The sequence below is a fragment of the Anas platyrhynchos genome, chromosome 18 (assembly GCF_047663525.1).
Source record: "Anas platyrhynchos isolate ZD024472 breed Pekin duck chromosome 18, IASCAAS_PekinDuck_T2T, whole genome shotgun sequence".
NCBI lineage: Eukaryota > Metazoa > Chordata > Aves > Anseriformes > Anatidae > Anas > Anas platyrhynchos.
Window position 1 is genome coordinate 10,796,143 of NC_092604.1, and position 18,464 is coordinate 10,814,606.

The 18,464-nt window shown below is 48.4% G+C and overlaps 1 protein-coding gene across 1 annotated transcript; it reads left to right on the plus strand.

Moving 5' to 3' along the window:
• The first annotated feature begins 205 nt into the window (after positions 1-205).
• CRAT (carnitine O-acetyltransferase) lies at positions 206-16,564 on the plus strand. The gene is made up of 14 exons (XM_027470639.3): positions 206-394; positions 3,151-3,414; positions 3,848-3,966; positions 6,278-6,331; positions 7,326-7,491; positions 8,052-8,226; positions 8,733-8,911; positions 9,987-10,087; positions 10,534-10,653; positions 11,129-11,251; positions 11,464-11,599; positions 12,068-12,130; positions 12,636-12,773; positions 13,305-16,564. The coding sequence occupies exons 1-14, from the start codon at positions 221-223 to the stop codon at positions 13,518-13,520; spliced, it is 2,028 nt and encodes a 675-aa protein (XP_027326440.1). The 5' UTR covers positions 206-220; the 3' UTR covers positions 13,521-16,564.
• The last annotated feature ends 1,900 nt before the right edge of the window (positions 16,565-18,464 follow it).

Consider the following 18,464-nt stretch of genomic DNA (forward strand, 5'->3'; position numbering starts at 1 on the left):
CCGCCATCTTGGTGTAGGGCACGGCTTTTGCCCGTAGGGCCATGCTTGTGAAGGGCGCCGCGGGGAGCGGGCGAGCGGGGTTGGGAAGCAGGAGAGACGCTCCTCAGCGGGCAGAGAGCCTCCTCGCTCAGCCCTGAGCGGCTCCTCCCGCGGTGGAGCTGTTTCGCCCTTCAGAAACCCCCCTCCTTCCCTCAGCGGCAGGGCTGCGCCCTTAAGCAAGATGGCCGCGGCGGCTTCGCCCCGCTCCAAGATGGCGGCGGGGCGGCCCCGCCCCTTGGCGGCCGAGCGGGGCTGTGGTGGTGGCGGCGGCGGTGGCGGCGCCCGGTGTCGCCGGTGTCCTTGTGGCGGGCGGGGGGACGGCGGAGCCATGCTGGCCTTCGTGGCCAGGGCGGCGGTGAGTGGGGGCTGAGAGGGAGGCAGCGAGGCCGGTAGGGGACGGGGAGGGGGCGGTGGAGCGGGGCTGAGCAGGGGGCGCTCAGGGAAGGGGTCGGGGGGGGGCTCAGCCCTGTGGGGTTGGCGTTGAGGGAGCCCTAAAACCGTGAGGGGACAAAATTTGGGGGGAGGGGGGTGGGAGATGTGTGCACCAGCACTGGGAGCCCCCCCAGGGACCCCAACACCCCCCCGTCCCCATGTCCCTGCTGAGGGGGAGGCAGCCCCCCAATAGGGCAGAGCTGGCCACGACCCCCCCACAGACCCCATAGGGAGGCGGTGGGGACCGCTACGGGACGGCTTCGCACCCCAAACCGCCTCATCGGGGTGCGAGAGGGCTCCGCTGGCTCCTTCCAAGGAAAAGACGAACCCCCTGCCACCACCAACCCTGCTGCAACCCGACACAGCCCCAGGTGGGTTCCCCGGCCCCTTGGCAGGCTGTGGGACAGGGCAGCAGCCCAAGGAACAGGGCTGGGCACGGCCGCACACCCCGCACCCCGCTGGTGTCCGCTTTCCTTGGCACTCGTGAGGTAAAATCGGGGCTCAGCGCTGTCCCTGCCGCCTCCTGCCTCCTCTGCTCTGCTCCTCCCGCCGAGTGGTTTGACCTCGAAGCAAAGGGCGTGAAGGAGGAAAGATGCAAATCCCCCTCCCCGCGGCTTTTAGCTCGTGTTCTCGGCTTGGTTTGGGATTCTGCTGGTTACCCGCGGGGAAAGCTGAAGCTCTGTGCTTGGGATCATCCACCTTGATCTTCGCTACGTTAAAGGCTGCTCGTCTGCCCCGCAGCTGCTCAGACACAGAGCTGGGGTAACAGTCCTGGCCACAGCTCGGTTCTGTTGGTGCCCTGCTTTGGAGACAGCTTTTCACTTTTGTTTTTTTTAAGGGTTGATGGCCCAAGAGCTCCCCACAGCCTTGCAATAACGATCAGATGTGCGTGGGGGCGAGGGCAGTAGGACACCACCTTTAGCCCCCAGGGAACCTGCTCCTGTCTCCCACCGATTCCCCTACTGAGGCAGTCACTGACCCGTTCCCATCCGACACCCTCAGCCACCTTTACTTGAGCAAAGCACCAAATCCCCCATCCCCCACAGAAGTACGTCCCATGCAGTGACACCCCCTGGTGCCACCTGCTTCCAGGACAGAATTTGGGATCCCTCCTGGACAGAAATCTTCTGCTTTCCCTCCTCCTGGCCGCTGCCATTTGACTGCAGGCAGCCTCTAAGCGAGAAGCCCTTCACCCCTGCTGCGTGCTGAGGGCAAAGCGTGCCCAGCACCCTGCCTTCTGCCATGGCTGGGGGCCCAGAACTATCGATCGAAGAGAAATCAGCAGCACCCAACAGGGAGCGTGGGGCTGACGGTCAGGAGCAGAGGGAGGGCTTCCCGGAGAGCTGCCTTCGCGGCGCTGGCTGCAATCGGACGGTCCGATTACCCCCGGATTAGCCCCGGCTCTCCCGGGCCTGCCTCTGGCCTTTAGCCCTCTGATCAGAGCAGTCATGTGGCAAGTTGCTAACGAGGTGACGCCCTGCCCGGGCAGCACATTGTCAGGGGGAAGAGGAAACCAAGACAGGCCGAGGGAGAGCTTTACGATCATTTCTGTCCTCCCAGCCATGGATAGGAAGCAGAAGCAAGCAGAGAAGGTACGGTATGCCCATGCTGCCGTGATTAACCCCCTTCGTTTCTTCCCAGCCCCTCTCCTTTCACGCTTCAGTAATTCCCCCTTCTCTGGTTCTTAACATTCCTTCCCCAAATCTTGACCCCGTAGTTCTTAGCAGGCCCTACGAGGAGCATGGAGCGTTTCCTCTGCGGGCTCAGCCCTGCCCAGCAGGTTCTGGCACCTCGCAGATTCAGCTTTCTTCTTCTCTGTGCTTACCTCCTGGGAGGTGGGGGCTGGCGGCCACCTCTTTTCTTACTGCTTGGGAAAGCAAAGGGCGCGTTCTCCCTGGCTGTGCATCCTCAGGCCAAGGCACAGCCCTGGAGAAGAGCATCTGGTGCGGGGCTTTCGCTCCCTGTGCGATCTGTGCAGCCTGGTAGCATCAGCCACAATTTCCCAAACAGCTCGCTCTGAGCCCTCTCCAAATACTCCTATAATTTGGCCAGTTCCATAACGGCACCACCGGATAGAGGTTCTAACAAGCAGCGTCCTCCACAAACTGGGAGGTTCACCAGCACATCCCAGCCAGTCCTCCCCGACCATCACTGGTGATAAACCATCCCTGGCCAAAGCTGGGGCAGGGGGAGCTGATTGTGCCTCAGCTTTGACTCGCCTTGACTACATTCTGCCTCCTCAAAGCGTAAAGGGCTGTTTGATTTGGCACAAGGGCATCTTACCATGCTGCTGTGCATTGTAAGAAGCAATGAAAACAGTTTCTGGCTAAGAGGAAATTTCTTTCACCATTTATCTTGTTCCTGCTTAGCATGGGATGGAAGGGTTTGACGTTGTCAAACGCAGCTAAGACAGTGGGAGATGTTTCATTATCCCGGCAGTGTTTCCTCTAATTAGATGAGAATCGGGATCTCGGGAGTTCAAGCAGAGATTCTTGGGAGATCCTACAACCATCTAGAGCATGCAGCCAGCAGCCCTGAACCTTGCAGTGGCGCTTCGTGTGCCCTGCTCCCATGCTGAGACCTTCAATTAGGGATGGAAACTCCCAGATCCAGGTTTTTTGCTACCTCACAGACATCAGGGGGGAGCTTTTGTCTCGACATTTGCTCTGTGCTTTACAGGCCAGGCCTTACGGCCTGCTGAAGCCGACGGCTTTAGGCAAGATCCCGGGCAGGTTCCTGCTTCATCAAGAAGCGCTGCCCCACCTCCCCGTGCCGCCGCTGCAGCAGACGCTGGACCGCTACCTGCAGATGCTGCAGCCCATCATCAGCGAGGAGGAGCTGAACCACACGCAGGAGCTGGTGGCCGAGTTCCGCAAGCCAGGAGGCGTCGGGGAGAGGCTGCAGAAAGGCCTGGAGAGGAGAGCCAAGAAAACAGAGAACTGGGTAGGTCGGGACTTTGGCCCCAAGCGCTGATTAGGGAGGGAGGTGGTGTGCTGCACAACTCTCCCACGTGCTGGCTGCAGCCCCTGGGATCTGTGTTTTTATTGCATCATTTTCATCAGCAGCAGCCTGCTGCTGGCCTCCCTGAGCTGTGTAAGTTCACCAGGATCTGGGTGAGCAGAGATTACAAAACAGGGAGTCCCTGACCTCGTTTGTGGTCACTAAATCCCTTCACCTGTTAGCATCACGCAGCTGCCCTAAGAAGTTGAAGGAAATTCTCTGCTCAATCCCCCTCTACCGTACCATAAGCAAAGCACAAACCCCAAACACTGCCTGCCAAGTGTGGGGCAGAGCTGGGGGCAGCGTGCTGAGAGCATTTAGCTTGGCTCGGGACAACCAGACGCTGCACCTGCATGTTTGCCTTTCTCCATCCCAGCTCTCTGACTGGTGGCTGAAGACGGCTTACCTAGAGTACCGCCTGCCAGTCGTGGTGCATTCCAGCCCTGGCGTGGTCTTACCTAAGCAGGATTTCCTGGATCGACAAGGGCAGCTCAGGTAGAGTCCTTTTCTGCCTTCCCCTGGGCTTCAGATGGGACGAGCTACCTCCACCAGGCAGGGAGGAGGGTGTTTGGGCTGACTGGGAAAGGGAATAATGAGCACATGATCACCTAATTTGATAGCCTGTCTGTGCTGTACGGATAAGGAGAATGTAGGCTGTAAGGAAAATCCTGGTTGCACCAGGCTGAATATCTCACTAAGAAGAGAGGCCGGTGGCTCAGGCACTGAGCTGAGACTCAACACCTAAGTTTTGGTCTTTGCTTTAGCACAAATCTTCACTGCATGATGGCCAATGCCTCCTCACAGGGGATACACCTGACACACCAAAGCCGAGAAGGCACTCAGGTTGTCACTCAGGTTGTGTGTGCAGCTGAAGGAGGCACAAAAACCTGCCCAGGTGTGTGAGGGAGACCAAACAAACATCTCTGGAACGTGCTAGTTCTCAGGGATGGGGGAGGCTGCTGTCATTCGGACCGTTCCTCCCTATTTTGTCGTTTCACCTGTGGATTTATGGTTTGGAAAACTAACAGTCTCCAGCCTCTCTCCGTTCCCAGCTTCCTTACACTCAAACCCTGCTTTTTGTCTGGCTCCTTTCTGCCAGCGAGCAGCGTCCTGCAGCCAGCCCCAGCCCACTGCTGCCCACACACACAGCCAATTCCCTCACTCATTCCTGCACCAGCCTCTGAGTCCTCTCCTCTCTCTCTTGTGGGATCCCTTTAATTTTTAACCACCTCCACGTGTGCGTTTCAAACTCCATCTGCGATTGCCCTCTGCACTGACCTTTACACAGCAATACCTTTCCCACCGTTACACATCCCCACGGCTCTCCGCACACCAGAAGCAGCAGCCAGGGGAGCAGCGAGGCTGAGAACAAACCCTCCCCTCCCTTCCACACACCTCACCGGGGGCACAGAGGGGGAGCCTTGCAAGCTCAGTGCAAGATTGCACAAACATCTTTGAAAACTCTTGCTCATATTCACTCACGTTATCTACATAGGAGGTAGGATTTGGAGTTCTACAGGTGCTCCAAGCAGCAGAATGGAGCAGCTGTGTGATAAGGTGGGCTCCCACGTCAAATACAGTTTAGAAGTGTTTGCACGGTTTGTGACTGCATAAAGAAGCTCGACAGCATGGCTTGAGGCTAAAGCTTCAGGTATCAGAAGGCAAGGTTAGAAAGTATTTTTCAATCCTCAGTCAGGCAACGCTGCTGGCTGACAGTAAGTCACCTAACAAACCTTTCCCCCGTCTCCCACTGAAGCCCTAACTCTGCTCCCAGGCTCTTTGCTCTCTGGAACAGAACAGAGGCTGTCCCACTTCTGTTTCCAAGCGGTTTTACTTCTTCATTTTCTTCTCAGTATCTTCCTGAAGTAACTCCAAGTAATTTTTCATTGAAGACTACTTTTGTGGAGATGTGCTTTATTTGTTTAACGGCCCCGAGCTTCTCAGCCTGCCTGCCTTTCATCTTTATGAGGGATGGAGAGGCTGAGCAAACCTAGGTGACACTGCCTGCAAATGCCAAATGCTCCTACCACGTGGAAGCCTTTGAAGCTCAGCTGAGTGCAACCTCTTGTCACAGTGACCTCTGGCCTCCTTCCTCCCGTGCTTGGGTGGCAGCTCCCAGGCTGGAGCGGGCCCATCTGTCGCTCCCAGGCTAAGCAGTTTGATGTGGCTCATCGCAGCCTCCCTCCCTGCTGGGAGCTGACATTTGCAGTGTTTATGTTGATCCTAGTAAACACAGCGCCGAAGCGTCGGCGTGCAGCATACCTGCATTTGGTACAGACCCTTGGGTGCCAGAGGAATGCTCTTAGGGTTGCATCAGCAGCAGAAACGCGCAGCGGGCAGGAACTAAATCGGCAGCGATGAGTCTTGGATCCAGAGATAGTGCTGGGGCTGAACTTGAAACTCACAGCTGGCTCCCGGCCAGGGAGAGGCACAAGTCCCCTTTTCTCAGCACTGCCACGACTCTGAACTACAGAGCGACAAAAATCAAAAAACATCGTAGAAAATGCGTCTGTGAGAGGGCCAGTTATGCCTCCAGACTATGCCCTTTCTTTAAAGTTGTCCAGAATTCCCTGACAATGTAGTCACATAAAAAGAAGTGCCACATGGTTGGACTATGCAGCAATCTCAAACTAAAACCCCACAGTGGCTGCATCAGCGAAGCAGAGCTGGACACAACAAGGGCTTGGCAGAAAAGCTGAATTTCCTATGGAGCAGAGAGGAGCTCTGCTGCTCCTCATCAGCTAACCACCCAGCCCCAGATACTCCGTGTTTGAATCTCAACTTGTTGCATTTGTTATTTTGCCAGGTTTGCTGCCAAGCTGATCGAGGGCATCCTGGACTTCAAGACCATGATTGACAAGTGAGTTAGCAACCTTCCTGACTTCTTACATGTTCCTCGCTGTCACAGAGAGGCCGAGTCTAGCCAATTAATCTCCTTTTTAAAGAGAAAGCTGAAAGAAAACAGCACATATTTGAAAAGAGACATTGTAATCAACATTGCTGCTTACTGCCAAGGTCACCACTGCTAGAGAAGAGCAACTTTTCTTTCCTTTCTTCATGATCTTTGTTTACCTTAACACTCTCACTGGCATGCATGCACGCTTGGAGGGATCGAGCCTGACAGTCTTGTGGAGTTGCATACTTGAGTTTGCCCACAGAACAAGTCATAGCTCAGGCAGCAAGAATTTCTCTCTCTCCTTTTGGGTTTCTGGTGTTCCTCATCTTCCAGCTGGCTTTGGAGAGACTCGTTCCTCCCTGCCCCCTCTCTTCGGAGCACCAACAAATCTCCAGCGCACATACATGATTTATGTTCCCGAAATAGCATCTGCTAACACGCTGCCAACACCACACCTTTACAGCCAAATTCAGACAGGGCTCGGGGCCAACCGCGGGCAGGGCAGTTGGAGGATGACTGAGGCCCAGGCGGGTTCAAAAGTCATAGCAGATCGGGCACCCACCACCCTAGATTATAGCTGAAAACCTGTTTGTGCCGTTTTACTGGAAAGCAGACGTCTCCCAGCAAAACATGCCCTGGATTCTTCTCTACAGGCAGCATGGTGTATGCTAAGCCATGTGGGAGGCTCACAGATCTATTTCTCTGGTGCTGTAGAGGGGGACGGTGTTTTTCCCCTTCACAAAAGGCCAGCAAACAGACACTTTCTGTGGTTCCTGTTAAAAAGTTAGTAGGAACGGGGAAGGATGGCCCTTTTATGCCACCAGCACCCCTATTTAGGTCTTACTGGAGGGGGATAGAGCAGCTGCAGGGCTGATCCTGTGCCTGGTTTGTGGGGGAGCGCAGATCTTCTCACTGTTGTTTTCTCTCCCCATCATTCCTTACCTTGCTGTGCCTCCAGTGAGACTCTCCCAGTGGAGTACATGGGTGGGAAGCCCCTCTGCATGAACCAGTACTACCAGATCCTCTCATCCTGCCGCATTCCTGGGCCCAAGCGGGACTCCATTGTCAACTACGCCAAAGGCAAGAAGCAGTCCAGGCACATCACGGTGGTTCACAACTTCCAGGTATGGCAGCTCTTGGGCTTTCAGGGTCTGTTGGAATGCACGTGTCCCTCTCAGCAAGCTGTGCTGCTCGAGGAAAGCAAACAAAGTCTCTGCCCACAGGATTTGCCTCACCAGGGATGCATTCTAACTTCCTTTATCCTCTTTGGCCTTAGCTGGACAACAGCTGAGATTGCCCCGTGTGAGCAAGGGATGAGGCAGAAAAAAAAGCTCTCTTCTTTTTTTCTTGTCCCTGCAATTCCCATCTCTCAGTCCCGACTTAGGAGATTGGGTCTCAAATTGGAAATTGGTAACAAATTCTACCAGGGTGGGCTAGTCTAGGGGCCTCAGCTGTTTTGGCCCTCATTACCGTGGTTTCTGAAAACCTGGGCTGTATTTATGACCTGCAAGGGAATTTGGACTCGAGTCTCTCAATTCTGAACATCCTTCAAGCATCTGCTTTCTTATTTCTTAAATACAAGCTGCATTCTTAGGTCAGCTCTTACCTTCTCAGAGCTGCTGCTCCCTGTTCCTGCAGGTAGACTTCTTTCATTTATTATATCTTTGTCTGCTCTTTTCTTCAGTTCTTCGAGCTGGACGTTTACAACAGTGACGGAAGTCCCCTTACCACCGACCAGCTCTTTATTCAGCTGGAGAAGATCTGGAACACCTCCCTCCAAACAAACAAAGAGCCCATCGGAATCCTCACCACCAACCACCGAAACAGCTGGGCAAAAGCTTACAACAACCTTCTGAAAGGTCTGTGCAGCCCCCGGTGTGCAAGAGCTCACACACACCACAGATGTTTGAATGCCAGAATGCCAGCTTCACCGCTGTGCTCTGCTCAGTTCTTTCCTTTGGAAAGCTTTTGAAGCTTGGTCTGGGCAGATATGTGAATTTTCCACCCCTAAAGAACGTAATTTCATTGCAAAGTGTTGCTGTATCTGTTTTAGAAGGTACACACCTGAAGTCTGAAGTTTGGTGCGTTAAACCTGAAATCCTCGAGTTTGTTGCCTCGCAAATGGGTGAGATGTAAGAACCATGAAAATACGAGGCTGAATGCAGCGTGCTTGCACCTGTAGCAACACAACTGCCTATAACTTTAAGAAGTGATCAACCCCACAATGACAAATACTGCATTACAGCCCAATGGGGATCCAACACTGCATCATTCAGACTTCCTCTTTCAAATTCCAATCTCTGACCAATTAAAATACAAATATTTCAGCTCCCCCTTCTTACTTGCTGTTCTTTTTCTCTCCCAGATAAGACCAACAAGGAATCAGTGCGTACGATTGAGAAGAGCATATGCACTGTCTGCCTTGATGCCCCAATGCCGCGGGTGTCCGAGGACATCTACAAGAGCCGTGTGGCCGCTCAGATGCTGCACGGGGGAGGCAGCCGCTGGAACAGCGGGAACCGATGGTTCGACAAAACCCTTCAAGTAAGTGCTGATGCTCTGAAGATTTTGAAGACATGGGTCTGACAGAGATGATTTTTCCTGAGATTAGAAGGGCCCAAAAAGATCCAGAAACTTTTGCAGGAAAGTTTCTCTAATACCAGAGTGCAAAAATAGGAGAGACAAGGTAGGGAAGCTGGCAGCGTGCAACCCTTTGGTTTCCCTTGCTGTCACCACAAACACTCCTTCCTGCTTCAGGGACTTCTCATTCCTTTCGCTGCCTCTGCCCACGCTTACTCAGTGTAGCTCTTCTTTGTGTTCCTTGTAAATCAATTTTCTGCCTGCGGTGAACAATGCCTCATCTGCTTGGAGGCAGCCCAAACATAGGGAGGTCTGTTTCTTGTATTTTCCCTAGGCTTGTCACTTTTCCCGTTTCAGCAGAAGCTGCCCAGGGTTGCGGAGTTTATTTTATTTTTTTTTTGGTTGTGGTGTTGTTCTCTTTCGTTTTTTTCTTCCAAGCATCAGCTGCCATCCCACAGCATCCTTCTGTTCTCTTCTCCATTCAGTCTTGTCGAGAGCCTTCAAGAGCAGCTGTTACTCAAGCTTCTCCTTTTAGTTGATCTGTCTTGGCTCACAGATTGTCGCAGTGGTTCTTTAGAAGATTCTCATCTCTTCTGAACTCTTTGTGTTTTCAGTTATTTTATTCCTGTTTGGCACTCTTCATCGATGGGATAGAGCTGAAATGTTTCAGCTAATTGAAAAGTGAGGCTAAGTCAGCACACAGTGATATTATTCCTGTATTACGTGTGCATCTAAATAAATCAAATCCATTGAACCATGCTGTAGTGCCAGGGCACTGAGCACACCAGTAAAGCTATCAGGCACACTCTTTTCTCCAGTTAACTTCGTAAAACTGTAACAGTGCTCTCAGATTCTTCTAGACCTGCTCAAAGACTTCTAATGCTAAACGAGACCTTTGTGTTACCTTTCAAGCATGCAGGAAAAGGAGAGTTGTCCATTCTGGTATGGAGCAGTGAGATACTCAGAGCTCTCTCCGGGTAGCTCCTGCTTCACGTACTGGATGTCCATCCTCAGCACTCTCCTTTGTTCTCTCTCACAGTTCATCATTGCTGAAGACGGCTCCTGTGGTCTCGTATACGAGCACGCTCCCTCAGAAGGCCCACCCATCGTTGCTCTTCTGGATCACATTGTGGAGTACACGTGAGTCCTGCCTTCTCTGCTTTTCCTCAGCTTTGGAAATGGGTTTTAAGCCACCTGCTTCCCCAAGAACATGCCTCTTCCTAGCTCACCAAGAATTTGTTCTAGGAGAAGGGTAATGCTATGCTATGCAGTTAGAGTAGTTCTTGCATTTACGATGAGAATTGAGTATCCAAGCTCACGCTGCTTCCATTCTTAGGGAACTCTGTGGTTCAGAGTTAGCAGCAATTCTGCCTGAGAGAGGTGTTCCTTTTGGGCAGAAGACACAGAAAAGACTTCGCTCTTGCCCTTCAAAAACATTGTAATGTCACTGTGAAGTATATTTCAGCACGTGACAAGCATCACGAAGTGGCAGGGCTGATTTCTTCTGGATTTCTGCACAGGTTTTTCTGTGCTTAGCTGAACTTCGCATCAAAAGACTGGTTAAATGTAATCATTTCTCTGAGCAGGAAGAAACCTGAACTGGTGAGATCACCGATGATTCCTCTGCCAATGCCCAAGAAGCTGCGGTTTAACATCACTCCAGAAATCAAGAATGACATAGAGAAGGCAAAGCAGAACCTCAACATGTACGTATAAAGCACTCAGAAGTCTGCACTCCGGTGACTCAGAATAACTCATACCCTCATTTGAAACATGTCAGCCTTCCCCTGCTGCAACCAGGGGTGTTTCCAAGTAACTTCTTGGGTCAGCAGCATCAAACCTAGCTGAAAAGCACACTGAAGCCACCTGCCAAGAGGAAACTGAAAAGAGGCAATTGCTTATCCATCCCACTTTACTGAGAAAGACAAAGGCTTTAGCGGATCCAGCTAGGGTTACTAGATATACACAAAGACATCAACTTAGTGCAGATTTTTAGCAGCAGGCAAAAAAAGCTCATCTCCATGATGCTGTTTAAATGGCTCTGTATGATGGAGCTGTGGGTCCCTGTGTAAATCAGGTCCAAGTACTGTTCTCGCTCAGCCTCATGAAAGCCAAGTCATACCTTTACATTACAAAAACAAGCCACAGGTGAAGGAACACTTCCTCTTTCTTTCCTTGCAGAATGGTTGAAGACCTGGATGTCAAGGTTATGGTCTTTCATCAGTTTGGGAAAACCTTCCCCAAGTCAGAAAAGATAAGTCCTGATGCTTTCATCCAGCTGGCCTTGCAGCTAGCATATTACAGGTAAGCCCACTAACAGAGAGCTTTTCAACCTCTTCACCTTCAGACTCAAATATATGAGCTTGATAAAGGTGTCACAAACGAGTCTCTAGCAGGCTGACCTGGTCTAGTGGAAGACGTCCCTGCCCAGGGCAGGGGGATTGGAATTAAGATGATCTTTAAGGTCCCTTCCAGCCCAAACTGTTCTGTAATTCTCTTTCTTCTCCCTCTCCCAGGATGTATGGCCACGCCTGTGCCACATATGAGAGTGCATCGCTAAGGATGTTCCGTCTGGGCCGCACAGACACCATCCGCTCCACTTCTGTCGACTCTCTTAAGTTTGTGCAATCCATGGACGACCCCGACAAATCGGTGAGGATCTCAAAGAAGTGGAGTGAGAGGACTCCACTGCAGAAAATAAGGAAAGCCACTCATTGGGCTAACTCTATCAACTGGTTTCAGCTAAGCAGAACTGCACCCGATAGGAAGGTTAAGCTGAAACACAGCTTGGAGTATGTAATTGCACACCTTGGGTTTCATTTGGCTGTTCTGTCACATGTTATTTCCCTAGCTTTCGATACATGTGAAGTTATCTAATCCTACCGAAAAGAAGTCCCTCCCTTCTAGAAGTCTGCTTAGTCACTCGCATTAAGTTCTACTGCTGATGGATGGAGAACTCCATTCAGAGCGATGTAACACAGCCAAACAAAATAATGTAAAGGTTAACATTAGTTTAACTTAGATACACAAGGCAGAAATGCCTCCATCCAACAGGAACAGCCAAAATGAGGTTACCCATTCTCGGCAAAAACTTACAGCCAGATCTGTGTGTGTTCTCAGGACCAGGAGAAAGCAGACTTGCTGAGGAGAGCTACCCAGGCCCACAGGGAATATACGGATATGGTAAGTGATCTCTGCAACTGTGTTTGGGGCTTTAACCAGTAAACGAGGGTTCTGGTTAAAGAGGAGACCTAAAGAGCATTATCTCTATGGCACAGCAATGTGGCCATTAGTGCTGTTGCACAGAGCTAACTCTGATCTGACAGGGCTCTAGGGCACTGCCTGAACGCCTTCTCTCTAGCTAGCAGCGCAAGTGCCCCTTGTGACAGGAAGAAAAATCAAATATCAAAATAGCTTCGGTCTTCACTGTCATTGTAGCTAATAAATGTGACAGCTGCATGAGGCCCCCTTAAACCACAAGCACATGGGCAGGAACTGTAAGGTTGGTTCCGCTGGGGTGTTTCATTGTCAGGCATTTGAAACAAGACTGACTGTTGCTCCTAAAGGCAATACCCAGCTGTAGACTTGACAGATATTTAGAAATGTTCCCCCCCTCATCCCCCCAAAGTTGATAGCGTTGCTCACTTTGATGCTAGACAAGCTCTCACCTACTCTTCCTTCTATACAGGCAATACGGGGGAACGCAATAGACCGCCACCTCTTAGGTTTGAAGCTTCAAGCTATTGAAGACCTGGTGAGCATGCCTGAGCTGTTCATGGACACAGCATATGCTGTTGCAATGCACTTCAATCTCTCAACCAGCCAGGTAGGCCTCATTTGAGCAGCGATGGAAGCACGCTGTTCATTGTCTTTCTTCTCCACATTTCTCCCTCATCCCTTTCTAATCTCCACTTGAGGATAGAAGTTTAAGCCTGCTACCAATCCCATCGAGCTGCAGCTCTGATCTTATTGCTGCCACAGTTCCACTCAACCCCGTAAAAACACCAGCATGACCAACGCCAAGATCACCTGCAGTGCTTGGTGTCTACATGCAATGGTATCAATTAGAGCTAGATGCCAAAATAGCTTTGTTTATCTGCCACGCTGTGGTTTTTACTGCGGAAGTTCTACTCAAGACTTACTACAAGCTCCTATTGGGGAGAATTCTCCTTTGCAGAAGCACTGCAAAATGGCAGAACCCAGTACGTGGGTGCTGGTGGGTGCATCTGACCAAAAAGGCCCTCTGTAGAGCAAGCTCATGAGATGGCAGTTTCTTCTGCTGTTGACACCGTTGTTAGCATTTGATAGCTGTGTTTCTGTCTGGCTAGTTAGAAGCTTAATTACATTGTCTCCACAGGTCCCAGCAAAGACAGACTGCGTGATGTGTTTTGGTCCCGTGGTTCCAGATGGCTACGGAGTCTGTTACAACCCGATGGATGAACACATCAACTTTGCAATTTCAGCATTCAACAGCTGTGCTGAAACAAACGCAGCTCGTATGGCACATTATCTCGAGAAAGCACTGCTAGACATGAGGATCTTGCTCCAATCCACTCCCAAATCCAAACTGTAAGAGGCACATACGATGCAAAGTCCCCAGCTAAAGGAGCTGTCCCTCGTGCACTGAAGTTCCCAGTTCCTCAGAAAATGATTGAGGGGACAGCTTGCCCTGACTGGAACCCAGGAGGGCATCTAGCATTTGTTTTCAGCAAGACCTTACAGAATTGTCATCTGCAGATATTAGACTGTGCAGTGAGAGGCAGCACTGTCTTAAACCAAAGTGGAGCTGACCTGTCCTCTCCCATCAATGCAAAGTGCACCTTCTGTCCTCAAAGAGGACTGAAATAGGATCTTTTTATGGAACGTACTGTAAAAGAATATAGAAAGCACAGTCCTTACCAGTATCTAAATCCGTTTGGTGAGGAAGGGAGTTCTTCTCCAGGAAAAGCAGGGAATGTTTGTTATGTGATGGAACTACTGTAAGACCAAGCCTTTTTCCGGTTTAGTCTTCTGGGGAGTGCAGCATCTTTGAAACTTGTCTGAAGAGTTTTCGTATACTCCAGCAAAACATCACCATTGAACTTCGGCAAGGGGAGAAAGAAGTTCTCAAGTCAGAGCAGACCCAGTCTTGTTAAGAGTGCACTTTATTAGCCACAGACACCTGCTCATTACGTGCTTTAGAGGCCTGGGAATGTTCCCTTCCCCATGTTTTAAGATGCTGAGATCTCCTTTCTGTTGCACTGACCCAGCTAACAAGAGTATATCACCCACTACAAGCTAAGGTAGTTTTTTTGTTTGCTTTGTTCTGGGCTTTTTGTTTAAGCTTGCTGTTATGGTCCTAGTCATACAAATCTTCTTTCTTACACAGGTTTTGCTAAGTTTGGCTTTAGGTACTTCAACATTTGTGGAGAGGAAAAGGGGTTGCCTATGCATTTTAGCAGAACAGTTGCTTCGTTGTACCTTTCTTTGGAGCTGAGGAAAAGAAAGTGATGCTGACGTTCTGTTTACTAGTCAGAGAGCCACATGCCTGTTCACCTTCAGGGCACACGTTACATCTAAGGTGGTTTTATACCTTGCCTTCAGAAACCACATTTATGCATAAAATGTTATGCCTAAGTTGTGGATAAATAGAAGTATTTCTGATCAGCAACTCGAGAATACACTTCTGATTTTGGCCCACAGAAATCAGATCTGTTAGAGCCAAAGAAAAATCAGCTGCAGAATATCCCTTCTGCACATCATTCTGCTTTAAAGAGGCAGAAACACCTGAAAAGAGGAAGAAAGCTGAGAATGTGCAGGCACTTTAGATGTTTGTCCACTTTAGCAGCCACTGTTCCTGCAGTAACAGTACAGCACCTTTTCTGGAATTCCTTTTTACTGCAGTGTTACTCGGATTTGTGCCAGCTCTATTCTGTGAAAGACATGGAGCTTGTAATAGAGTTCTCATGTTCAGCTGATGGCCTTAAGACAGTAAAAGGTTATATAAAAAACATTAACATACAATTTTAGCATAGGAACTTTTGTAAGCATTACGTCCAATCAATCTGCCAGAATCCAGGCTCCTTTTATTTTTATTTAGTAAAACTGTATGGTAATGAAGAATTCTAGTGCTATTTCTGCAACAGGAATTAATTTAATATTTGAACTGCACACCCTCCAAGATGTGACTGTTGGAACATCACCATAAACAAGAAGCATTGCAAGTTTGATGGCCTGTTTTATTAGAGGGAAATATTTTATCATAATTGCTACTTTTATGACGATAGACTAGCAAGGGACGTGATCAAAGTGCCTTGGTAAATGTATATGAAGAAGTTTGCACTAAACCAGTTTAGAGAAAATTATTATTCTGATCTGCTTCTTGAAAGACACGTGCGTATTGAGTTTTTTTTCTAAAAGGATTTTACTTTAAAACTTCATATACCTAAATAAACCTTAAAAAGGAAAATTTAACTGAAACTCACCTGCACAGCCAGTGATTGTATGAACTGCCACTTTCACATCATTTACATGGGTTTAGTTGATCTTTTAGAAGAATCCTGAATGGAGTAAGATAGTGGGGAAAACAAAACAAAACAAAAAAAAAACACGCACAGTGGGAGCGCTACAAACCTGTGAACACACATCCCTGCTCTGTTACTCCTCTGCTGTGAAATAAGACTGAAAACTGCAAGAGGATACTTGGTATTATCAAAGTGCAAGCAATTGTAAATACTACATAAAAGACCACACCTTGCTGAAATAACAATATCTACTTTTATGGAGCCTTTTAATTTGAAAAACACTTGTCTTGCCAAAGTAATCCTTCCCCTGTACTGAATCAGCCTCTGTGCTAGGGGATGAGTTACTTTTGTGTCTGCAATGCCTTCAACCACCAGTAGTACAGTATTGCCTTTTCTGGCTCTTTTCTACTGTCTTATGAAAAGCAAAGGGTCTCAAAGGAAAGTGCCTATTAAAGATTAAGCAGAAGCACGCTCTGCTGCGAATATATCTCAGAAGATGGGATTGATCCGTCTTGGATCTAAATCTGGAAATCCCACTAGCTTCAGCAGAGTGCCTGCAAGAAGAGCAGTATCACAGTGAAAGACAAGATTCTTAAATCATTTTATGCATTCTTAAGGATATATGGAGGTGAAATTCAGATGAACAACTTCTTTGCAGTGCTTGAAAGGACACTAAAATCATTACAAAGTTTCTCCTTTTTTTAAAAAAAAGTATTTTATTGTGCAAGTTCTAAAATGTGATAGTATTCTGATTCATACTTTCGATTTTTTTCCAGCGTTGGCTTACTGAATACTATTCTCCTCCCTGGTTTTGATTGTCTGATTGCTTTAGTGAGACATGTCCATAGTCTTAAAGCCGCGTTAAGTACACAAAACTTAACTTCTGGAAAAACTACTGAGTTGGAGCAAATAAAGAAATGCATAGACTGAGAACATTCAACTAACTCCTGGGGTATAAGTGCAATTTCTAATAGAGCCTAGTAGTGTTTGCATGCTTTGCTGGTTAGCTGTATTAAGTTCTGTTTCGATAGTGTAATCCATGTCGTGCAAAGTTTTGAAATGTTCTTCGAATAAACACAATAAACATGTGCTACAAAAAGGCTTAAATCTTAAACACTGCAGAAGTTACATTAGTACCTTTACGGGAGAACGTTTGTGTGTGGGGACAGCAACAACAGCGGACCATGACATTGTCACCTTCCTTTTATTGTCTTAACATCTCCATCCAGCCCTTGAGTACAGGGGAGGAACTTGAAAGCATCTGCTTGCAAAGCCATGTATTCCAGAGGAAGTATTTTAGAAACTAGTGGCAGGAGACTTCGTACAAGTATAGGAGAATAAGGCAGAGCCGGAATCTTTTTCCTGCACAGCACCATTTAGTTAAGAAAAATCCATGGGATCACTAACAAATTTCTACCACCAAGTATTGCAAGTATTTCTGGAAAGGTACAGGAAGAGTAGGCAGAAGATGCAGATAACAAACAGATCACAGAACATAGGAGAGTTTATTACAGAGTCTTACAAGAGCTCTTCTCCCTCTCTTACTCCTAAGCATTACTGTAGGGAGCTGGGGTTTGAAGGCAACGTGAAGAGGAACAGCTTTGTACCTTATCCATCTCCTCATGGAGAGCAGTAATCTCTTCCCTGTGCTCTAGTTCAACTGGTGCTTCTGCACAGTTTTTCCAGCTCTCTTTCAGAACAGCTTACAAGAAGCTGGGAAAGTGCTAGTCACCCTTTAAACAATCTTCTTTCAGCCTTGTCCTTGCGAAAGAGAGCTGTGATCCTCTTTCTTGCTTTGTAAGTTAATTTGTAAGAGATACAGGGAGAAAATAATTGGGTTTGCAAGTAGTCAGTGATTAGTACCAACTTTCAGATTCAAAACATATGGTTCTGCCATGCCACATGGCCTACCTGATGTCCTGTCCCAATTTTAACAGAGCTATTTTAAGTCAGATTGAAATGTCCTTGTGAAAGCTGTAAGATGCCTCTTTATTCTGATACACCTTCCAGGCAGATCCAGTGCTCAGGTCCTTCAGATGTTAACAGAAACAGGACTGCTTATGTTATGGAGAAAAAAAAAAAGCAAAACAACTAAACAGATCTTAAACCTGGTTTGATGCAAGTGAAAAACAGTTTACTATGCAAAGCTACCTGAACACACAAGCTTAAAGAGCTTAATTCCTGATCTCCTAGATCAGGATCACTACTTTCTACAGTTAATGCTCTGGTTGTCCAACAGTTTCTACAGCAGCCAACTCCCACTCCGTATGAACACACAAATTCCTATGGCAACAGGCACAGATGAAAACTTAAAAAAAAAAATAATAAATTATATATATCAAAATCAAGGTGAACAGAAATACATCTCACTTCAAGCAGCTTTATAATGCAGGAGTCTGTTTAAAGTGAAGATAGTAAAACAGGCAGCAAGACTGAGATGTGACAGTCATTTTACCTCTGCTCACATGACTGCATCGAAGGCACACCGATGACCTTTGAGCCAGTTCAGAAGCTGTCCTTTATCTGTGAAAGTTCAAGTCAATTGTGCTTTGAATAAATATTTCTCTGTAGTTACACTTGAACTGCTGCATTATATACCAGAAATACAGAAAGTGTCCATGCACAGCCCTGAAGCACGTTGAGTATAGCCCTTGCCAGGTTAACTCATGGATCACTGAAGTTGGAGCACACACAGATGGCAGGCACACTCCCACAGAGACACAGCATCCAGAGAGCTGACTGGCCAAACGAGGAATCAAAACGGAAGAAGGATGGAAAGCAAAACTTGCTTGCAGGAGTTTGGCACTCGAGATTATGCCTGCAGAACCCCAAACAACCCCCTGTAACAACTGGTAGGGGTATCTGCTAAAGTAAGCTCACTACTGAGTTCACAACTGGACTCTAACAAGACTTCGGAAAATTCAAACAGCAACTGAGCTAGTTATTAGTTGTTCACCTTATTATTTCTTTATGGTTGTCACTTTGTTCATTCTTAAAAAAAATCCCTCCCTTAA

Excerpts from the sequence above, each read along its gene's own strand:
- CRAT (XM_027470639.3), top strand. The coding sequence starts at position 221 with ATGGCCGCGGCGGCTTCGCCCCGCTCCAAGATGGCGGCGGGGCGGCCC. Across the intron at positions 7,492-8,051 it reads CGGTGGTTCACAACTTCCAG|TTCTTCGAGCTGGACGTTTA; the intron begins GTATGGCAGCTC and ends TCTTTTCTTCAG. Across the intron at positions 10,088-10,533 it reads GATCACATTGTGGAGTACAC|GAAGAAACCTGAACTGGTGA; the intron begins GTGAGTCCTGCC and ends TTCTCTGAGCAG.